This window comes from Armigeres subalbatus, chromosome 1 (genome assembly GCF_024139115.2).
Source record: "Armigeres subalbatus isolate Guangzhou_Male chromosome 1, GZ_Asu_2, whole genome shotgun sequence".
In the NCBI taxonomy this organism is placed as follows: Eukaryota; Metazoa; Arthropoda; class Insecta; order Diptera; family Culicidae; genus Armigeres; species Armigeres subalbatus.
Window position 1 is genome coordinate 268,861,353 of NC_085139.1, and position 20,247 is coordinate 268,881,599.

Genomic DNA, 20,247 nt, shown 5'->3' on the forward strand with positions numbered 1-20,247 from the left:
CGCCCTTTCTCGCTCCTCACATAACACTTCTTGCATCATATTTTTACTTCTCACTTCTTACTCCATACTTTTCACTTCTTACTATGTACTTCCTTCTCATTTCTTACTTTTCACTTTTCACTTCTCACTTCTCATGTCTCACTTCTCACTTCCCACTACTCACTACTCACTATTCACTGCTCACTACTTACTTCTCACTTCTCACTCCTCGCCTCTCACTTCCCACTTCTCACATCTCACTTCTCACTTCTCACTTCTCATTTCTCACTTCTCATTACTCACTTTTCATTTCTCCATTACGCTCTTCTCACTTCTCACGTCTCACTTTTCACTACTCACTACTCATTTCTCACTTCTTACTTCTCACTCGGCCTAATGACGGTTCGGCATAATGGTCTTCGGCTCAATGACCCAGCATCTCATTTTTAAATTTTTTAAGCGAGTTGTCCCGCGACCCTCACTTTTGTTGCAACTCAAAATTATGTCAAAAGCCAATTATGCGACTTTATGTTAAACGACGCAGATTCCTTTTTCAGTTTTAGTTTTATCTGCCCTGTGGAAACAATTCGGGGAAATGTTACATTCGGGGAAATGTTGCATTCGGGGAATTGTTACATTCGGGGAAATGTTACGTTCGGGGAATTGTTATTCGGGGAAATTTCATTCGGGGAAACTGCATTCGGGGAATTGGTTTTCGGGGAATTGTCGTACAATCAATTTATTTATTTTAATAAATATAAATAACGATTCCTTAACCTCATTCTATCGGCTCAAGGACTTTCAATATGCAAAATTTTTTCGCGTAAATTTATAGAATAAAGAGATATTGATTAGCTATGATTTGACTCTGATAATTTTATTTTCAATTTGGGTAGTCAACATATTGACATCTCCCAATTCTGTGTCATTGAATAGATTAAAAGTAAGATAAGACACTCCACTGATCGTTACTTGTCGTGTCAAATAACGTCAAACATGTTTCGGAGCCAGGTGAACTTGCCAGAAAATTTGAATAGAAGTTGAATAAATTTGAATTCCGCACTATTTACCGTGTTTCCAGATTTTCGATCAATTGAAATTTACTGAAACCTTCATCAACTAATCGGAGCATGGACAAAATATTGACTTTGTTAAACAATTTCAACGTATCAACGGGCCACATGAAGTGTATATTCTGAAATCCTTCGCGGGCCGCAGCAAAAGGCTTCGAGGGCCGCATTACTTTTTTATACGCGCACGCTAGCGAGGAAAGAAGCTTTTTCACAGGCGGGTCAAAAATGGACGACTCCACTGATTTCGGTGTTTTTAACGTTTTTCATAGCGCCTAATTTAAGCTCAAAGAGCTTAGTTCCGTGTATACTGCTGAGCTAGCAGCTATACATTATTCACTCGAGCAAATCGCATCCTTCCTTCCTGACCACTTCTTCATCTTCACCGACAGTCTAAGTGGGGCCCTCCTTAGCCGTGCGGTAAGACGCGCGGCTACAAAGCAAGACCATGCTGAGGGTTGCTGGGTTCGATTTCCGGTGCCGGTCTAGGCAATTTTCGGATTGGAAATTGTCTCGACTTCCCTGGGCATTAGGTATCATCGTGTTAGCCTCATGATATACGAATGCAAAATGGTAACTTGGCTAAGAAACCTCGCAGTTAATAACTGTGGAAGTGCTTAATGAACACTAAGCTGCGAGGCGGCTCTGTCCCAGTGTGGAGATGTAATGCCAATAAGAAGAAGAAGCTGCACAATGGGGTCCTGTCCGACCCTATCCGGGTCGTAGCTGGTGTGAGGCAAGGATGTATTCTATCACCGCTACTGTTCCTCATCGTAATCGATGAGATTCTGGTAGATGCGATTGACCGTGACCAAACCGCGGGCTGTTATGGCAGCCTATAACCATGGAGCACCTAAACGACTTCGAATTGGCTGATGCACTCCTCGCGCAACGGGCCTCTGATATGCAAAGTAAGCTCTGGCAGGTTTAGTCATCAACGTCAACAAAACCAAATCGTTGGATGTAAACACGGTGACTCCTTCCAGTTTCACAGTAGCCGGGCAACCAGTGGAGAATGTGGAAAGCTTCCAATATCTTGGTAGCCAAATGGCGTCAGACGGCGGTACCAAGATCGACATAGGCGCACGGATCAAGAAAGCAAGGGCTGCCTTTGCGAGTTTAAGAAATATCTGGAAAAACAGGCAGATAAGTGAACACACCAAAATACGAATTTTCAACTCTAACGTGAAATCTGTGCTGCTATACGCTAGCGAAACATGGTGTGTATCAGTGGAGAACACTCAACGGCTGCAGGTGTTTATTAACAGATGCCTGCGGTATATAATTCGGGCCTGGTGGCCTCACAACTGGATCTCAAACAATGAGCTCCATCGTCGTTGTCACCAGAGGCCGATAGCAACAGAAATTCGGAATCGGAAGTGGGGCTGGGTCGGCCACACTCTACGTAGGGGCAGACCCAGAGGCTCATGGCGGCGAAGCCTCAATAAAGAAATAAAAGAAGTCGACCGAAATCTAACCTGGCAACAGGTTAAAGCGATAGCCGGGCAACGCTCAGGATGGAGATCTTTCAAGTCGGCCCTTTGCACCACCGGAGGTGTACAGGATCCATACGTAAGTAAGTAAGTTTGATATTCGGTTTCAGGAGCTATAGACAAAGGATTAAATTTGATTTTTGTTTTGTTGTATTTTGCTATGTTTGAAATTCGAATTTTACTGTAATGATCACATACTGAAATGGATTTGAATAGCTGAATTGTTTAAAACGTGCACGGGTAAAAAACAGTTCCCAGAAATGAGAAAATAATTCATGATTCCATGAATCCGTCGTGTTTTCATGCTATGAAAATACACCATGAATATAAATCATGATTTCATGATTTATTTTCGCGTAACGCAACCAATGCGTTACAATTTGGTTGCTAAAATCGACAGAATAAAAAAAGGTTCAACAGGGGATTCGAACTCGAGTACACTGAGCGAGAGTCCGGCGTGCTACCTCTCAGCCGTTCTAACTTCTTGGGAAAGGAGTGTTCGAAGTATAACCGGTTATGCATACTGTCGTCTGATGAGGATTGCCTAGTACCATGAATAATGTTCCTGAAATCAAGAATTATAATCATGGTTTCATGAACTGACCTGATTCATGATTTCATGATTTTTTATTCATGCCTGTGGGTATGCATTTGTTTCCGTGTGGTATTCTGTAAAAATTGGCAAAGTCTACGTAGACTTCAAGTAGGAGGGGGAGGGGTTTCAGAAAAGTCTATACGACAATCTACTAGGGGGAGGGCGGAGGTTGAAAATGTGAAATTTCGGTATACGTGGTTTGTGGACAGCCCCTTAGCAGTTATATAGATTTTTAACACATAGCATAATTAATTACTGAAAAAGTTTGAAATAGTTATCTCCCATATTCAGCCTATCATTATGGAATGAGTGGAAGACAAATGCGTTTTTTTCATTTCCGCTAAAGATTCCTGTGTGGCAGTGAAATTGCACTTGTTGTTATTTATGAAAAGGCAATATCTAATTGATTTGAAAGCATCAAATTAAGCTTTATATGAAGAGCAACGGAGAGCCACCAAAATATCAATCAAAGCTAACGTGATTCTTTACCAACAGTCAAAGACCATCACGGGCTGGAGTGACAGTTTTCCAGCGGGCTTCTTCTTGCCTAGCAGCATGATAATTTCCACAGATCCCATCAGCATTCGAGAAGAATTCTCATTGGAATCTCTAAAGAATTCCTTTCAGAATCATCGAAGTATCGTTAAGAGATACCCTTGGGAATCTGTGGGGGATACCCTTCATAATCCAGGATTTGCTTTAGAATCTCTCGTTAATCTGCTTCGGAATTCCTCCGGAGTCGTCCGAAGATTTGTTTCGAAATCGTTAGAGAACTTGCTTCGGAATTCCTTGACGATTTGTTTCAGAATACTTCGACGATTTGCTTCAGAATCCCTTGAATATTTATTTAGGAGTCTCTCGACGTTTTGCATCGGAATCTCTGAGTGATTTGCTTCGGAATCCCTCGACCATCGGAATCCTTATGACGATTTGCTTCGAAATCCTGCGACAAATTGCTTCGGAATCATTCCACAATTCGCTTCGGAATACATCGACGGTTTGCTTCGGAATTCCAAGACGATTAATTTTGTACTCCTTCGACGATTTACGTCGGAATCCCTCGATGAATTGCTTCGGAATCATTCGACGATTTACTTTAAAATCATTCGTTGATTTGCTTCGGAATCCCTCGAAGAATAGCTTCGGAATCATTCCACGATTTGCTTAAACACACCTGGATGACATCCTTCGGAATTGCTGTAGAATTCTTTACGGAATCTCTGGAGGATTGATTCGGAGTCCCTCGACAATTTGCTTCGGGATCCCTCAACAGATTGCTTAGCTTCGGAATCCTTCGACGATTTTCTTCTACATCTCTGGAACATTGCCTACGAAATCCCGGAACATTCACTTTGGAATTCCTGGAGGTTTCCATTCGGAATCCCTAGAAGATTCGCATTGGAATCCCTGAAACATTTCCGTCGGATTCACTGGAATATTCCTGGAAGTCGAAATTCCTAAATGATGGAAGATATTCATAAGATTCTCATTGGAATCCCTGGAACATTCCTGTCGGAATCGCTGTCGGAAATTGCACATGCTTGAGAATAAAGAATATGGATGAGTGTGATTGATCCTCAATTGCCTTATGAGGTGTTAAAATGTTCAAGAATTTTTGAAAAAAAAGCTCAAACTAGAGAAAATAGATGAATGGGCTATAGCCCCCCCTAGGCATCTGGGCTAGTTACACCAATGCGGAATAAATAGTTTAAATTTCCACAGAAAATCCTGCGGACATCTTTAATTTTGAATCGGCATGGAAAATTATAGACCTCCGGCGTGACAAATTGTAAACGGCGGCGTGCCGATTCAAAAATGTCCACGGCGGCGGCGTTCCAAAAAACTAACGGCGGCGGCGCACACCTCTATCACCAGTGATGTCGCAGACAGCAGTTGTGAGTACCAGCAGTATGGAGAAGACTGATGCGAATCAGGGAAGCCATAAGGAGTTAGGATCTGAGAACAGGATGTCCTCATCAAAATCGAGAACTAGTTTTACCCAGGATGAGCTAAAACTTGTAAGGCCTAACCTGATAGATGTGCGGAAGCGAGTCAACGAGCTTTATGACGTCGTGAAGGACAAGCACAGCGTTCACAAAACGACTAAGCCTATAGTGACGAGCCTTAAAACCGAACAGATTGCGCTGAAAAGGAAAGCAGAAGCAGCTGAAAAGGTGATGAAAGAAGCTGCGGAACATATAGCAGATGAGACACAGCAGACACCTAAGGATTATGACTGGCAGACCGTGGAAAGCCAGCGGGAGAAGAGAAAGAAGCAAAAGGATAATGTGGAAATGAGGAAGGAATAGAAGAAAAAAGAAAAACGTCGTTCTCCTCGGGAGAGAGTCAAGGGAGACGCCCTGATTGTAGAAGCGAGCGATAAAACGTCGTACGCAGTGATGCTGAAGAAGGTAAAAGAGGACCCGGAGCTAAAAGAAAGTGGTGAAAACTAGGCGTTCCCAGAAGAGAATGTTGCTATTTGAGCTGAAGAAGTATCATACGATCTAGAGCTCGGCCTTCCAGGAGCTCATTGCCAATTCATTGGGCAGTGAACGTAATGTAGGAGTTCTAACGCAGAAAGCAGTGGTCGAGTGCAGAGTCCTGGAGGAGATCACGACGGAAGACGAACTGAGCGATGCACTGGCCTCACAGTGCAGATAACGATTCGACTGAAGAGAACATACGGTGGTATCCGAGTAGCAGCGATACGACTACCGGCAGAGGCTGCCAACACGAATCACCAAACAGATGGAATGATGCTTTAAATCAGCGGTTCTCAACCTTTTTCTTGAGAGGTACCCCTTCGAACTTTTGCATAATTTGAGGTACCCCCTCTCGAAAGTAGGCTTCCAATCCTCTTGAAAACATAATTCCGAGCCCTTTTGAAGGTAAGCTCCTTTAAGCTTTTGAGTCCATTTAGAGTAGGCTTCCGCGCCTCTTTATTAGAGGCTTCTGAGTCCCTTGTAGAGAGGCTTCCGAGCCTCTTCAAGGCGGTTTTCGAGCCACTTAAAAGGAAGCTTTCATCTTGAAAGAACGCTTCTGAGCCTCTCGATAGTATGCTTCCAAGCCTATTGAAAGAAGAATTCCGAGTTTCTTGAAGGGAGGCTTCCGAAACCTCTTGAAGCAGGCTTCCGAGCCTCTTGAAAGGAGGCTTCCAGGCCTCTTGAAAGGAGGCTTCTGAGCTCTCTTGAAAGGAGGCTTCCAGGCCTCTTGAAGGAGGCTTTCCAGCCTCTTGAAATGAGTTTCCGAGCCTCTTGAAAGCAGATTTCCGATCCTCTTGAAAGGAGGTTTCCGAGCAACTTGAAAAGAGGCTTCCATGCCTCTTAAAGGAGGCTTCCAGGCCTCTTGAAGAAGACTTCCAGGCCTCTTGAAAGGAGGCTTCCGAGAATCTTGAAACGAGGCTTTCGAGCCTCTTGAAAGGAGGCTTCCGAGCCTCTTGGAAGAAAGCTTCCATTCCTCTTGAAAGGAGGCTTCCGAGCCTCTTGAAAGGAGGCTTCCGAGGCCTCTTGAAAGGAAGCTTCCGAGCCTCTTGAAAGGAGGCTTCCGGGCCTCTTGAAGGAGGCTTCCAGGCCTCTTGAAAGGAGGCTGAGCCTCTTGAAAGGAGGCTTCGATCCTCTTGAAAGGAGGCTTCCAGGCCTCTTGAAGGAGGCTACTGAGCCTCTTGAAGGAGGCTACCAAGCCTCTTGAAAGGAGGCTTCCGAGCCTCTTGAAAGGAGGCTTCCGAGCCTCTTGAAACGAGGCTTCCAGACCTCTTGAAAGGAGGCTTCCGGGCCTCTTGAAAGGAAGCCTTCGAGCTGCTTGGAAGAAGGCTTCCGAGAGGCGTAGAAGGATGTTTCTAATCCTCTAGCAACGAAGCAACCGAGTTTTAGTGAAAACATACGAGATGGGGCCCTCCTTAGCCGTGCGGTAAGACGCGCGGCTACGAAGCCAGACCATGCTCAGGGTGGCTGGGTTCGATTCCCGGTGCCGGTCTATGCAATTTTCGGATTGGAAATTGTCTCGACTTCCCTGGGCATAAAAGTATCATCGTGTTAGCCTCATGATATACGAATGCAAAAATGGGTAACCTGGCTTAGAAACCTCGGGCTGGGGAAGTGCTTAGCGAACACTAAGCTGCGAGGCGGCTCTGTCCCAGTGTGGGGATGTAATGCCAATAAGAAGAAGAAGAAGATACGAGAAAGGCAAAAAATAATTTTGTTCATTCGACGTTTTGATCGTTTGATCTTTTGTTCCACAGCCCTTCATACATTGTGCAGGTTGTGTTACATGGGATTTATTGATCGCATTACATATTATGCATAAAATAAATTTTTGAAATAGAAAATACACAATTATCAAAACTTTATCAATGAATTTTGATTGAAATTGTAATATGTCCGCCATTACGCATTTTTGTCCGAGGTACCCCCTAGGGCCAGCGAAGGTACCCCCAGGGGTACATGTACCCCACGTTGAGAACCGCTGCTTTAAATGCATGGTGTTTGGTAACCAGGCGCGAAACTGCAAAGGCCCGGACAGATCCCGTTTATGTATGGAATTGGAATGTGGTGAAGAAGGACACGTTGCTAGGGACTGAACGAATCAACCAAGATGCCTACTGTGCAAAACAGAGGACAAAACGACCATACCACGGGTGGTTTCCAATGCCCTGCATACAAGAAGGCGATGGAGGGTCGGGATTAATGGAGTTCATCAAGTTGAATTTCAAACATTGCGACACCGCACTGTTGTAGCAGTCGACAACAGAAGCAATGTGTGGCAATTATTACTTAACCGTATCGGATCCATTTTGTCGACGGCAACTGGGTGGCGGATTCATCGGATATGGTGGCTATCCAAGTGATGGGGGAACTCCCTATTTAGTACGTGGTAGACTGCTCAAACGAAGGTTTTGTAATCTCCTAAATTAACGGGATCTTCGTGTGTCATTGCTATGCACCTCCAAGATGGACTTTGGAGCAGTATAACCGGATGCTGGACAAAGTCACGGAGAAGCTGATCGGCCTAAAACCGGTAATCATCGGAGGCGACTTCAATGTTTTGGCAAGCAGACTGACTAATTCCAGAGGTTACAGTTTACTGGAAGCGTTGGCAAATCTGGCAAAGTTGGTCAGGCTGTACAACGAAGGTACCGTTAGTACATTTCACAGAGATTTATTTATTTATTTACATTTGGTCGGCCGCCAGCACTACTAGGGCTATATGGGCCGTAGCTTTACAAAAACTTTAGCTCTATCTATAGTACACATAATGAAACATTTTTTTTTTTCAAATATAATCTACATACATAATATGTTTTAGTTACAATCGTATTGTTATAATTCTATCATAAATGGTCATATAACATTATACAAATATATTTCTTTCATGAAACGAATGATGTTTATGTTACTAGCTAAATCATCCTTGAGAGATTTCCAACTAATGGATAATTGTTTTCTAATGGCGCAACATTTAGCGCAATGTTCTAAAATATGGCTAACAGTTAAATTTTGCTTACAAGAGTCACAAAGTGGAGGATTTTCTTTAGACATTAAATACGAATGAGTGTAATGTGTATGGCCTAATCGCAATCTTGTTAGCACAAGAGAATCTCTTCTGGTAAGTAAATTCACACTTGTCCAGTTAGATAGTCGAGTTTGTCGATATTTGTTAAACCCATCTTTCTTCCCATAACTGACTGAATTTTGTTTTTAAAGCATTTCTGAAATCCTTCGCTAATAGTTCACCTTGTGAGGCTGATTCACACAATGGTTCTTTTGCCCCTTTATCAACAATTTCATTACCAAGAATGCCTACGTGTCTTAGAACAAAATAAAATTTAATTGATTTTGATTTACGTTGGCATAGAAAAAGTTCCTTAATATTGATTATATTATGGGATGCGTTGAGAAATGATCAGAAAGTGTAAGTAAGGCACTCAATGAGTAGATTATTATAAAATATTTATCGAAGCTATACTTGATGAGATATATTTCACGACATTAAGAAGACAAAGAGTTCATTTTTGACAAAGACAAAGATAATAGTTCATTTTTGAGCCATCAGTAAACATAAATCGATAATCAGCATTCGCATGACGCATTTGGCAAAACATAGTTTTAAAAATATTAGAGTTTGTTTTAGTTTTTGGAAAAGCATTTTGTTCAATATTCATATCAAGTTTTTGAAGTAACCATGAAGATTTTGGTGACGTCATGCTCGTTTGGCTACACTAACTGACAGTTCGTTTGGCTACACTCGCCTTCGCCTCAGCTCGTCTATGGAACCTATAGTGTCTATAGTTTTTCCTGAACAGTCTTCGGAAGTGTAACCTACTCGACAACAGTTGCTACAAACCTCTTCCTTTGTACTAAACTTCGATGAATGTCCGAAATACTGGCATTTGTAGCGCCTCTTCGGTCGGGGGATGAAAAGACACACATTGAGAACGTGGTAGCCGACTTTGACTGTCTCCGGGATACCGGTGGACTTGAATGTGATGATGTAGCTGTTGGTTGAGACGAGTTTACCTTCGCTTTTCCGTTTCATGACGTCGACTTTACAAACTCCTTGCTCCTGTAGATCTTCCAGTATCTCCTCTTCAGTAGCATACCTCAAATCTGCACATGTGATGATGCCTTTCGTCTGATTCAGCTTCGTGTTCTCTTCGACGGTAATTTCCATATCGAACAACATCTTACATTGGAAAAATTGGTTCGTTTAGCTGATATTTCTGGTTTTGACTAACAGCGCTCCGTCACGTAGCTTAATGACGTTCAGTGGATCTCCACAAGCACTTTTGATGCCTTTTTGAATAAAGATGGGACTGATCTTTTCGAAAGATGCATCTTTCCTGTCCGCGCGTCTGATGATCACGAATTTTGGACCTTCACGATGACCGTCAAGCTTGGGAAGCGTATCGCCGGTTTTTCGTTTTTCCTACTCCTTTTGGAGGGGCCATTTTGATGGGACGAATCCTTGCCGATTCAATAGGTTATGTAACAGCTTCAGTAACAGTTGACTATTCTGAAAAGCGCATTAGATAAACGTCCTATTTGAACGAGAGTTCAACTGAGACTGATTTTACAGAGATGGCAAGGAAACCATCATCGACGTCACGTTCTGCAGTACGTCGCTGGTGAGGAACATGAACTGTAGAGAGGGTAAGGACTATACACATAGTGATCACCAGGCGATCCGGTATAGTGTTGGGACACGAATGCCGACGGTACGACGAGAGATTAGAATTAGCCGGTGAAAATAAAAAACGAAGGATTTCGTCAATGATCTTTTTATCGAAGCATTTCGAGCAGAGAGCGGCGCTTCAAATCTCCATGCAGATGAGCAAAACTCTTGCGGGGGTATGCGATGTGACGATGCCAAGGAGACTGGAGCCAAAGAACAGCCGGCGGCTAAATTACTGGTGGAACAAAACTTTTGCTAGTCTTAGTGCTGCCTGTCTCAGAGCCAGAAGACGCTTCCAGAGAGCAAGGTCTGAAACGGTCAGAGAGGTGCTGAGGATAATCTTCTGTGAAGCGAAGCTCTAGATCGACCTTCAAACGGGAGATTAAAGTCAGCCAATCCAACTGCTTCAAAGAGTTGTGCCGGGAAGCTTCCGCTGATCCTTGGGGCAACGCGTCGTAACAGCGAGAATCAGGGGTCCAGCGATGCCAGCGGAAATGAGTCCGGATAAGCTAAAGATCATCGTCGACGGTCTCTTTCCGCAGCAAGATTCTAGGATGTGGCCGCCTACACCGTACGCAGATGAAGACGGGGTAACCATTGTAGGTATGCAAGTCTCCATCAACGAGCTGTCACCAGTGGCAAAAGATCTGAAGATGAAGAAAGCTCCGGGTCCGAATGGAATTCCAAATGTGGCTCTAAAAACAGCGTGACCAAACTCCATTCGATAAAATACTTTTTGCAAACAAGACTGTTCTATTAATTTAATCAATGAAATGAAATAATGTTCACATTTGTTCAGGTTGATGCTGCAGAAATGCGTAGCAGATGACAGAAGTGATCCAGCGGATGCAGATTTCCTTAGGAGGGCACGGCATTCCGACCCCCCTCCGTTTCCGTTTTCCGTTTCTGAAGAAGAGTCTTGGTGTGCTGCGGGTTACAACAGGCGTTCCCCAGTATTCTACTGTTCCATATTCGGTCCAACTCTGTGGAACGGGATGTACGACGAAGTCCTTACATTACGGCTGTCCCGGAAAGTAAAAATCGTGGGTTTTGCGTCGATGTGTAACTAGCGGTTATTGGTGAGACACTCGAAGAAGTGACGGTGTTGGTAACGGAGACGATAGGCATGATCGAAAGCTGGATGAATGAAGTTAAGCTACAAGCGTGCTAATAGACAGTAACTGCAAGGCGATCCATCAGATGGAAATCATCACCGGAGGACATTCGATTGCATCAAAGCGATCCCTGCAGCACCTAGGAGTGATGATCGACAATTGATTGAATTTTAACAGCCATGTCGACTCCGACTGTGAAAGTTGGCGAAAGCAATGACCGCAATAGCGAGGATCATGCCGAACGTCGGGGGTCCAAGAAGCAGTACGAGACGTCTGCTAGCTCAGTTCGGGCACGTCCGGACGCCCTGCTCCACCAGAATCGCTAGACTGATCTAACCACACGGCTGGTTGGCTTCGGTTTCGGGGCAACCTCCTTCACCCGAGAATACTCTGTCGGAGTAGGCTGTCGAGTAGATTGCGAAGAAGTAACTGTTTTAAGCCGTTGGGACACCGCCACTTTAACGTGGAGGCTGGGTATACTGGCGATAAAACGAAGGAGTGATGCTCAAGAGCACAACATGCCGTCTTCTCCGACGTTTAGGAGTTTAGCTATGAAGACACGAGGAAGAATTAGATAGAAAGTTCAAATAAGTTTCTATAGAATCAAGGATTACCAAAAATCTAATGTAACAATTTAATGTGAATAAAGTTAGTTTATTAGATGAAGATGATTTTTTTTTCTCAACTTGCAATGTTTGTTGAACTAGCAGGCGTGATCCCCAGAGCCCAACCCCCCTTGTAGGCAGCAAGGGAAGGTGGTTATTTTTTTCCAGCAGGGAAGCGCAGACAAAAGTGTCATAACTCAATTAAAAAAACACACCTGATTAAGAAGTTTAACAAAGCCCCATCACATTCTAGGCGAGCCCCACAACTGACAGTAGACAGAGGGGCGGGTCGTAAAGCGAACATAGTCCCTGCTGTCTCCAATGAAACAAAATGAACAATTTTTCATTCCAGTGATTAAATCATAGTCACAGTCTTGTTTGCAATAAGCATTTTATCCAATTGAGTTTGGTCACGCTAGCAAAGCATAAATTGCAGTTTAGTTTGTGTTAACGGATAATGAAATGAAACACAATCTGGATGCAAGGTAGAGCAGACGCAGGACCACCCACGTACAATTGTTGCTTCAGTGGATTAATTTCAGCTTAAGCTGTGCCATTCCAATTTACAGAACGGTGGGTACTGGCCAGGCTCTCGACTGGGCAATGCAAAGCACACGACAAGGACCTGCCAGTGCCAACCTATTTATTTTGTCATTAAAATTCACGTCCTGAACAAACCTGTATTCTGTTCCTTCTTTCTGTGCGAAATGAATGCTTCTCGGTCGTTTTAATTATTCAAAGTGGTTAAGATCTTTGCGAAGCGGTTCTTAACAGAACTATCAGGTTAAACCTTGCCTCTGTGCCTGGAGCAATTTTCAGTTCGAAACATGGTTCTCTTCCCTTCTCCAATTACGAGGAAAATCGAGTAAACGTAAAAAAAAGCTTCGGTCGTTGTTGGTTGACTCCCAGTGACGATGGGTCAGGCAACAATCCGTACCTATCTCGACTAGAAAGGATAACGAACCGACTTGTTGCACATAGTGCGGGAAGCATTCGGCACTGAAGTTGTCTGCTCACTAATCAAGTTGGGATTTTAAGCAAACCTCAACCGCAATTTTGAAGATTAGTTATTACGCCTAATGAAGTAGAGTCGCAGTAGCTATGATATTGAGTTGAGAATTTGAGATTATCGTTAATGCTATAACCTGGGGGCTTAATTGTATCGCACATAAAAAATCTACTCTTCCACTTATTTTTAGTCGCAAGTAAAAATGAGGCAAGCTAGTCGCCTAACATATACTGTGGTGGCCAAATGTTTGTAGATTTCACAGATTTTATGAAGGGGAACCTCGAAAAAAAGTATTTATTAAGTAGATATCATAAAAAGGAGATCTGCTCTCCCCAAATTCTAAGATTACATGCGCTGTCGAATTCCACAAACAAAGACAATCGAGAATACGCACAGCAAATCGGGACACCAATGTTTTTGAAGGATTTTTTAAAATAATAGCTTTTGACAGCACTTCAAAGAATCGATTACGTGTCAATAACAACAATAATTTACAGACTGTCCTACATCAGTGAAGTTAAATAACACCTTTCTCAGAAAGTCTGTGCGAAAGTTGCATAAGTTTTTTTTGTTTATTTTTGAAAGTGGTACATTAAAAGTAAGAAAAGGGGATCAAGTTTCCCCAGTCTACCCTATAGAGACATTTTTAGTCCTGAAGATAGAAGGTGATAGCTCCACTGTGCATCTAAAGTCCCTACAACAAGAAATTAGATACCGTATCTTGAGGTAATTTTCATCGGCGTCGGGCCATTTGACCGAATAGTTTAAAAAAAATCTGAGATTATGAGTAGTGAAAAGCGAGTAAAGGGAAAATAGTAAAAAAAAGTAAGAAGTAGGAATTTAAAGTTGAATAGTAAGGAGATAAAAATGAGAAGTGAGAAGTGAAGAGTAGGAATTAAAAATTGTAAGTTGAGAAGAATAAATTTTTTTTATTTTTTATTAACGTGATTTTTTTTAAAAAAAAGAGAAGTTCATCACTTAGTTGAGAAGAAAGAAATGAGAAGTGATAAGTGAATGTACGAGAGACAAATGAGAATTGAGAAGAGGAAGAGAAATGTCAAGAGAAAAATGAGAAGTGAGAATTAACAAGGGAAAAGGAAGAAGTGGAAAGTGAGGCGTGAGAAGTGAGACGTGAGAGTTGAAAATTGTGAATTTAATCCTCATTCCTTCATATATCCTTCCTCCTTTTTTATTCCTTCTTCCTTTACCGTTTCCCTTCTCTTTTCTTTATCTACCTTCTTTCTTTGTTCTTCCATATTCCTTCTACCTTCTTTCCTCTTCCTTTCTTTTTCCTTCTTTCTTCTTCCATCTTCCTTTTTCATTCTTCATTCTTCCCTCATTTACCTTTATACTATATTCTTCCTTCTAGTTCCTTCCTTTTTCCTTTCTCCCTATCGCAGCTTGCTTTTTCCTTCTTTCTTTTTCCATCTTCCCTTCCTTCATCCATACTCTTTCTCTTTTTTCCCTCATATTTCTTCCATTTGCTTCCTTCGTTCTTATTATTTCTTATACCTTCTTCCTTTTTCTTTCTTCTATCTCACTCCTAGCTTCTCACATCTCAATATCTCGCTTCATACTTCCCAATTATCATCTATCATTTTGCATCTCTTGCGTCTGTTTTTTCTCATTATTCAGTAGCACGTCTCACTTCTCCACTATCACATCTCACTTCTCACCACTTCTCAATTCTCATTCCTCATTTCTCATTATTCACTTCTCACTTGTTACTACGCACATCTCACTACTCTACTCACTTCGAATACCTCATTCCTCATTTCTCAGTTCTCACTTTGCCCTATTGATTATCACTTCAAATATCTCACTTCTCATTTCAATTTTTGTGAAAATATGAGGAGTATTTTTGATTGTTTATATTTGATTGTTTATATTAGGTCGTACCGCGGCGGTCGTCGGTTCCGACCATTGTTGATGACGGATAGTTTTGGGCGCAGTTTTACCATCACCAGATAGTGGTCAGAGTCGATGCTAGCGCCACAATATGTCCTGACGTCGATAATTAGGTCTATTCCACGATTAGAGTGACGTGAGGTGAGTAGACTCACTTTGTCTGAGCGATTCGCTGAGTCGAATGCAGTGAGAAGAGTCGTGGTGAATGAACTAGAATGAATTCTCACTGTATTCTGACAGTCGATTTTCAACGACGGATGTCGCTGTGAGGTGACTTTCAAGTAACGACTACAGTCGTGATGTTTTCATCTGTCGAGTAGCAATGGAGGTGAAAAAGTAAGTTTTATTTGTTTCTATCTATATATTCCGTGTATAGTAGAAAATCGAAAATTTGTTTTCAATAAAATGAAATATCTGCAGTTATCAGACGTCGCAACTCATTTCTGATTAGTGCGCATGATAGTACATCCTGGCGTGCATGATGCGCACTACTAATGAAATATTTCAAATTGTCGCGACTCGCGTCGCAGCGCGAGTGCTCAATCTCGCGGTCCGGTTTGGTGGCGGCCCGACAATATAACCCGGTCTAAATGAAACAAAAATTTCAGGATACGAATCACAAACAGGAAGCAATTCCAGTTGCTGGTGACGAGAATGGAGGAAAATCCACATGTTGCCAAAGGATTGAAGTTCTGCGAAGGGATGCAAATCTCTAAGCAGAACTTTTCCGAAATTTGGGGTGGCTTAACAAAAGGCCTGAACAGCTTGGAACAGCTGGAATGGAACAATTGTTGAAGGCAAATGATGAATATACAAAGCATCTGCTTTGTTCTTTGGGTTTCTAAGAGTGCCTTCTTAGGCTTACTTTTGGATGTCAATAATGTTTCAAATTCTTTTTACGTCACGTGCCGTAAAAAGGAGGCTGTAAAACGAAGTGACGTATAAAAAACTGCAATAAAAAGAGGGTTGAGTGTATCATCAATCGTAACCATTCCGTTTTTTCAGATTACTTTTTTCTACTCTGATCTCATAAAAGTAAGTGAGGTACAAGATATCCAAAGCATCTTACAGGGAATCGATTATGTGTTTACCGCTGCTTAGCGGAGAACTTAACGATCGGCCGAGAGTGCTACAGCGGCCTTCTGGTAATATTCAACTGGATCAACTCAAACTATAAAACGTGGGCTACATGACCTGGTTTTTCAACTGTATCCATGCCGCAAGGGGCAAGGCCCTGGCTCTGTGCGGCGTGTTCTAGAAGACATGCTTTGCCTATGCTGGCATTATCATCATCTTCACGCCTGATATCCCTCACAGATAAGTGTGGCACTGATGCAGAAATTATCTTAGTGATCATTAACCAAAAAAAAAAAACTCGAGAAACAACCTTTTCGCAGAGTACCGCAGAACTTCCAGGCTGGCCACTGCCCAGTGCAAACCACTAAAAACTCTGTAAAAAAGTGTTTATATCAATTTCAATTAGGAAAAAAAAATAATGCAAATCAGAGTGAAATTTGAGATGTTTTGACCCTTCCTTCGGAAGTGTATATAATTTCGCTTTGTATGCGTTACTCAGACGTGTTACGTATTAATCTACCAATAAATCTCTTGAATTATTAAATAAAATGTGTGGTATTAGGAACAAATTCACTTTAATATTGAAAATATGATTATGACAAATGATATGGTATGGACATATGCATATTTTCCTGATTTGTTTCAAAGAAACAATTGATTTTAATTGAGGAACATATAGAAGCATGTACCAAACAATCTTCTCAGAAAAGCAAAAACGTAAAAATTTAAAGGGATTTCAAAAATTTCTTCAGTGGAAACTAGATAGCTAATGTGAGCATGTTTTGAGACACCAATAGACCACTTATATGCATGTATGTGTGCGTATGTGTGCAAATTCTGAAATTTACTACCATACAAATCTAGCTCATTTTTAAGCTATTAAACAAGATTAGTTTTACAAAATTATGCATCCATGTGGCGAAATATATGTTATTATTGAACGCTATTGAGTTTCGTTCAGATCAATGACTGATTTAGTTAGTTCTGGATTAATTAATATCGAGGTGTCTGGAAATTACGGCTACAATATATGCTACCAGCGTTACGATAGTTACTAACCATGTTACAATAGCTATTTAATCCGACGTGCGCTTGATAGATAAGCAGCATGACATACAGTGCGTATTCGTTCATTTTGTTGTTACTCAACACATGGAATCCGCCTTTGGGTAGGCAATTATTTTGTCACGTTATACGTTCAATCGCGGTGGGAAGTTGATTACTTTAATCTCGTTTTAAATACTGGAGTCTGACAATATTTTCTTACGACTAAGGAAGGGTCAAAATCTCACTGTAGGTGGATTAATCTGGGTTTTTTTTAATAATTTAATTAATTAAAGAAAACTAATTTATCATATTCATTTGGCATGTACAACGAAATACATCGCACTGCCTTACATCAAATTATTTTACATCGCTACATGTTTTAAATAGTGCTGTAACAATAAAATAATGTATACTTTAATGATATTTTTTATCCGGGTTTCCAAAGGAAATTAAACCGTATTGAAAAGGAAAATTTCTCCATTTCATGAATAATTTCTTCGAATTTCCTCGACAAGTTCTCAAAATTTCCTGAAATTTTCACCGTTTTCCCTTGGGGTGGTCAGCGCGGTCTATCGTCCTTCACAGACTCGTTAAAATTTTTCGTGAAATTCATAAAAAGCAGTCGCATCGGGGTACTCCGTGGGTTGCCACGAGTTGAGTCTATCGCCCTTTAAAGACGCATCATAAGTTTATTGTCTAGAAATTAAAAAGAAAGAGCCTCAGCTGTTCAATGTAACAATCACTTCATTAGTAATTTATGTATACATATAATTATACGAGTTTTTCACATAATAGCTTGCATTATTTCATCCCTGATAACAGCAGCAGTAAAATTTTCTTCTTCATTGTTAACATCTTCAGGAAAATCATTTTCCAATTGAACTACATTTTCTTCGGGTATGGGTACATTAAATCTAACGCGTAAGTTGAGTAAAGCACAACATACATTAATAATTCTACTAGCTTTTTCGGGCTTATAATGAAGCTGTCTCGCACCAAGAATACATCGAAATACATTCTTAATAATTCCAAACGATCTCTCAACAATCCATCTTGTATTTGAAAGCATTTGGTTGAATTTAATCTTCGATTCATTGTGCTGCATGTTTCCCGATATTCTATAAGGCGTGATCCAATATGGTTTCAAAGGGTAGCCGGCATCACCTGTCGAATAGAAAATAAATTGGTTTATTCTTATATAAATTAAATAATCATTTTTCAAGAATTTAAAAACAAATTTCTTAAACTTCAATTCAGTTAAAATTATTCCATATGAGCATAATGTGACTGTAGCTCTTTTTCTTCTTTACCTCCTTCAATGGTACTACATCCCAACTATAACTTTGCTAGTTTTTCAATGTGTTCTATAAGCATTTTCTTAGTTATTTATCGAAAGCCTTTCTATGCCCTATTGCAAGAGTTTGTATCTTGTTTGTGTACAATGCACACTATGCTCAGGAAATATAGAATCCACTCGCCATCTCTCGATTAGCAATCCTACACGTAAAAAAATAACCTTATATGTTATGGCAAAAAACCATTCGAAAATACTTATACTCTTCATTATGCCACCTAATGAATGATTCCATATCAAAAAGCTAATAACATTCATAAGTTAATGAAAAGTATAAGTTTCCGAATGTATGTGACTAATGCGATTTATAAGTTTTTTCTTATACATGTTATTAGGCGCCTGCTTTGGCAAAAAAGTATTAGAAATATAAATTATAAACAACATTAAATTTTTTTACGTGTACGCTGTTGTTGGCAACGCTAACCGGAAACCCATTAGTACTCACCTAAGATCCATGAATTCCGATCGCCATTAATGGAATGTGTTTCCAGCATTTGATTTAGAGCGCTTGTGTTCCAAATAAATGAGTCATGTGAAGACCCAGGATGGTTTGCCTCGACGTATCGAATGATCATCTTATGGTCACAAACCTAAGGTTCAGTTAAAATTATTTTCTGCGTACAAAATCGATAAACTAAGCATACATACCATCATAACGTTCAGACTGTGATAACCTTTACGATTGGAATATAGATGCTGCACATCATGTTTCGGCTTGATTATTTTTATGTGACTTCCATCAACACAATTAATGACACCAGGAAATCCAGACTTCTCGAAAAAACCCATTTTAGTTGCATTTTTTTCATCGTCATTCGTAGGAAACTTAATCGCTGTTTTGCAAATTTGTTCCTCAAAAACATCGATAATTTTATACAACATTTTTGACATTGTTGGCTGAGCAACTCCAACGAAGAGGTCATTCCCAGCTCCTTTTTGATAGCTGCCTTCAGCGAAAAATCTGAGGGCAGCCGCTAGTTTAATGATAGGTAAAACTGTGGACGATCCTACTCCCAAATTTCCATCGAGAATATCAAAAAGGTGTCTGAATAAATCTTTGGAAACTCGGAAATACTCCACGAACCTGAATATTGGGTGGTAAGAATCGATTGTTAGCTTTATCGATTATGAGGAATATGTGGGTGAAAATGGGTCACTGCTCGACGGTTGCAATGCACTTAAGAAGACAACTGTTCAATTTTTGTTTCAAAATCTATAAACTAACTATGAGAGCGTTGACCCATTTCTATAATCACAGAGAATTTACTGAAACTTACGTATTAGATGGCAAATCTAGAGGATTTGATGCATCTCGAAGCTTTCGACGCTCAACTCTAACTGTGCATAAATCTTCGTTAGTCATATTATCACCCTCGGAATCGCTATCAAACCAGAAGTCAAAACAGCTCATGGTTAAGTTGTTAATCGTGAAGTTTTCTACGCACCTAGAACAGTATTTGATTTCGAATTGAATGAACAATTAAATACCAAAAGTACAAATAACTTACCTACATCAGGAATTTCTGTTTTATCAAAAAATAATAGAAACTTCGAACACGAAACTATCATACAATTTGTTCCACGTAAAAGTAAACATCAGTTGACATATTGTAATTATGGCGAATGATTTTTTTAAATAATTTTTTTTCTACAAAATTAGCGAATAACTTCAATCTTACTGCAGAAATATATTTCAATCCGATAAAATAAACACGATCTCAACGATTTCGATTATCTTTTGTAAAATATATGTTTTATTCCTTGGAGTATACAGTTCTTTCCTCAAAACTTTATGCGCCAAAATCGAAAAATGGCGTGGTTCATCGAT

General features: G+C 40.7%; 1 protein-coding gene and 1 long non-coding RNA gene across 3 annotated transcripts; one reads left to right on the forward strand and one right to left on the reverse strand.

The window, feature by feature from the left end:
* The first annotated feature begins 15,139 nt into the window (after positions 1 to 15,139).
* On the forward strand, positions 15,140 to 16,373 carry LOC134213860 (uncharacterized). Of its 2 annotated transcripts, XR_009979553.1 has the most exons (3): positions 15,140 to 15,277; positions 15,550 to 15,875; positions 15,947 to 16,373. It is a non-coding gene; the product is annotated as an uncharacterized LOC134213860 (long non-coding RNA). The 2 variants fall into 2 exon arrangements; XR_009979552.1 differs by lacking the exon at positions 15,947 to 16,373 and having other exon boundaries at positions 15,550 to 15,929.
* Positions 16,374 to 17,849: 1,476 nt separating this feature from the next.
* LOC134207304 (putative nuclease HARBI1) lies at positions 17,850 to 19,982 on the reverse strand. The gene is made up of 4 exons (XM_062683026.1): positions 19,697 to 19,982; positions 19,068 to 19,503; positions 18,865 to 19,009; positions 17,850 to 18,229 (listed from the first exon to the last, which is right to left on the reverse strand). Exons 1-4 carry the CDS (start codon positions 19,828 to 19,830, stop codon positions 17,850 to 17,852), a joined length of 1,095 nt encoding a protein of 364 aa, XP_062539010.1. The 5' UTR covers positions 19,831 to 19,982.
* Positions 19,983 to 20,247: the final 265 nt, after the last annotated feature.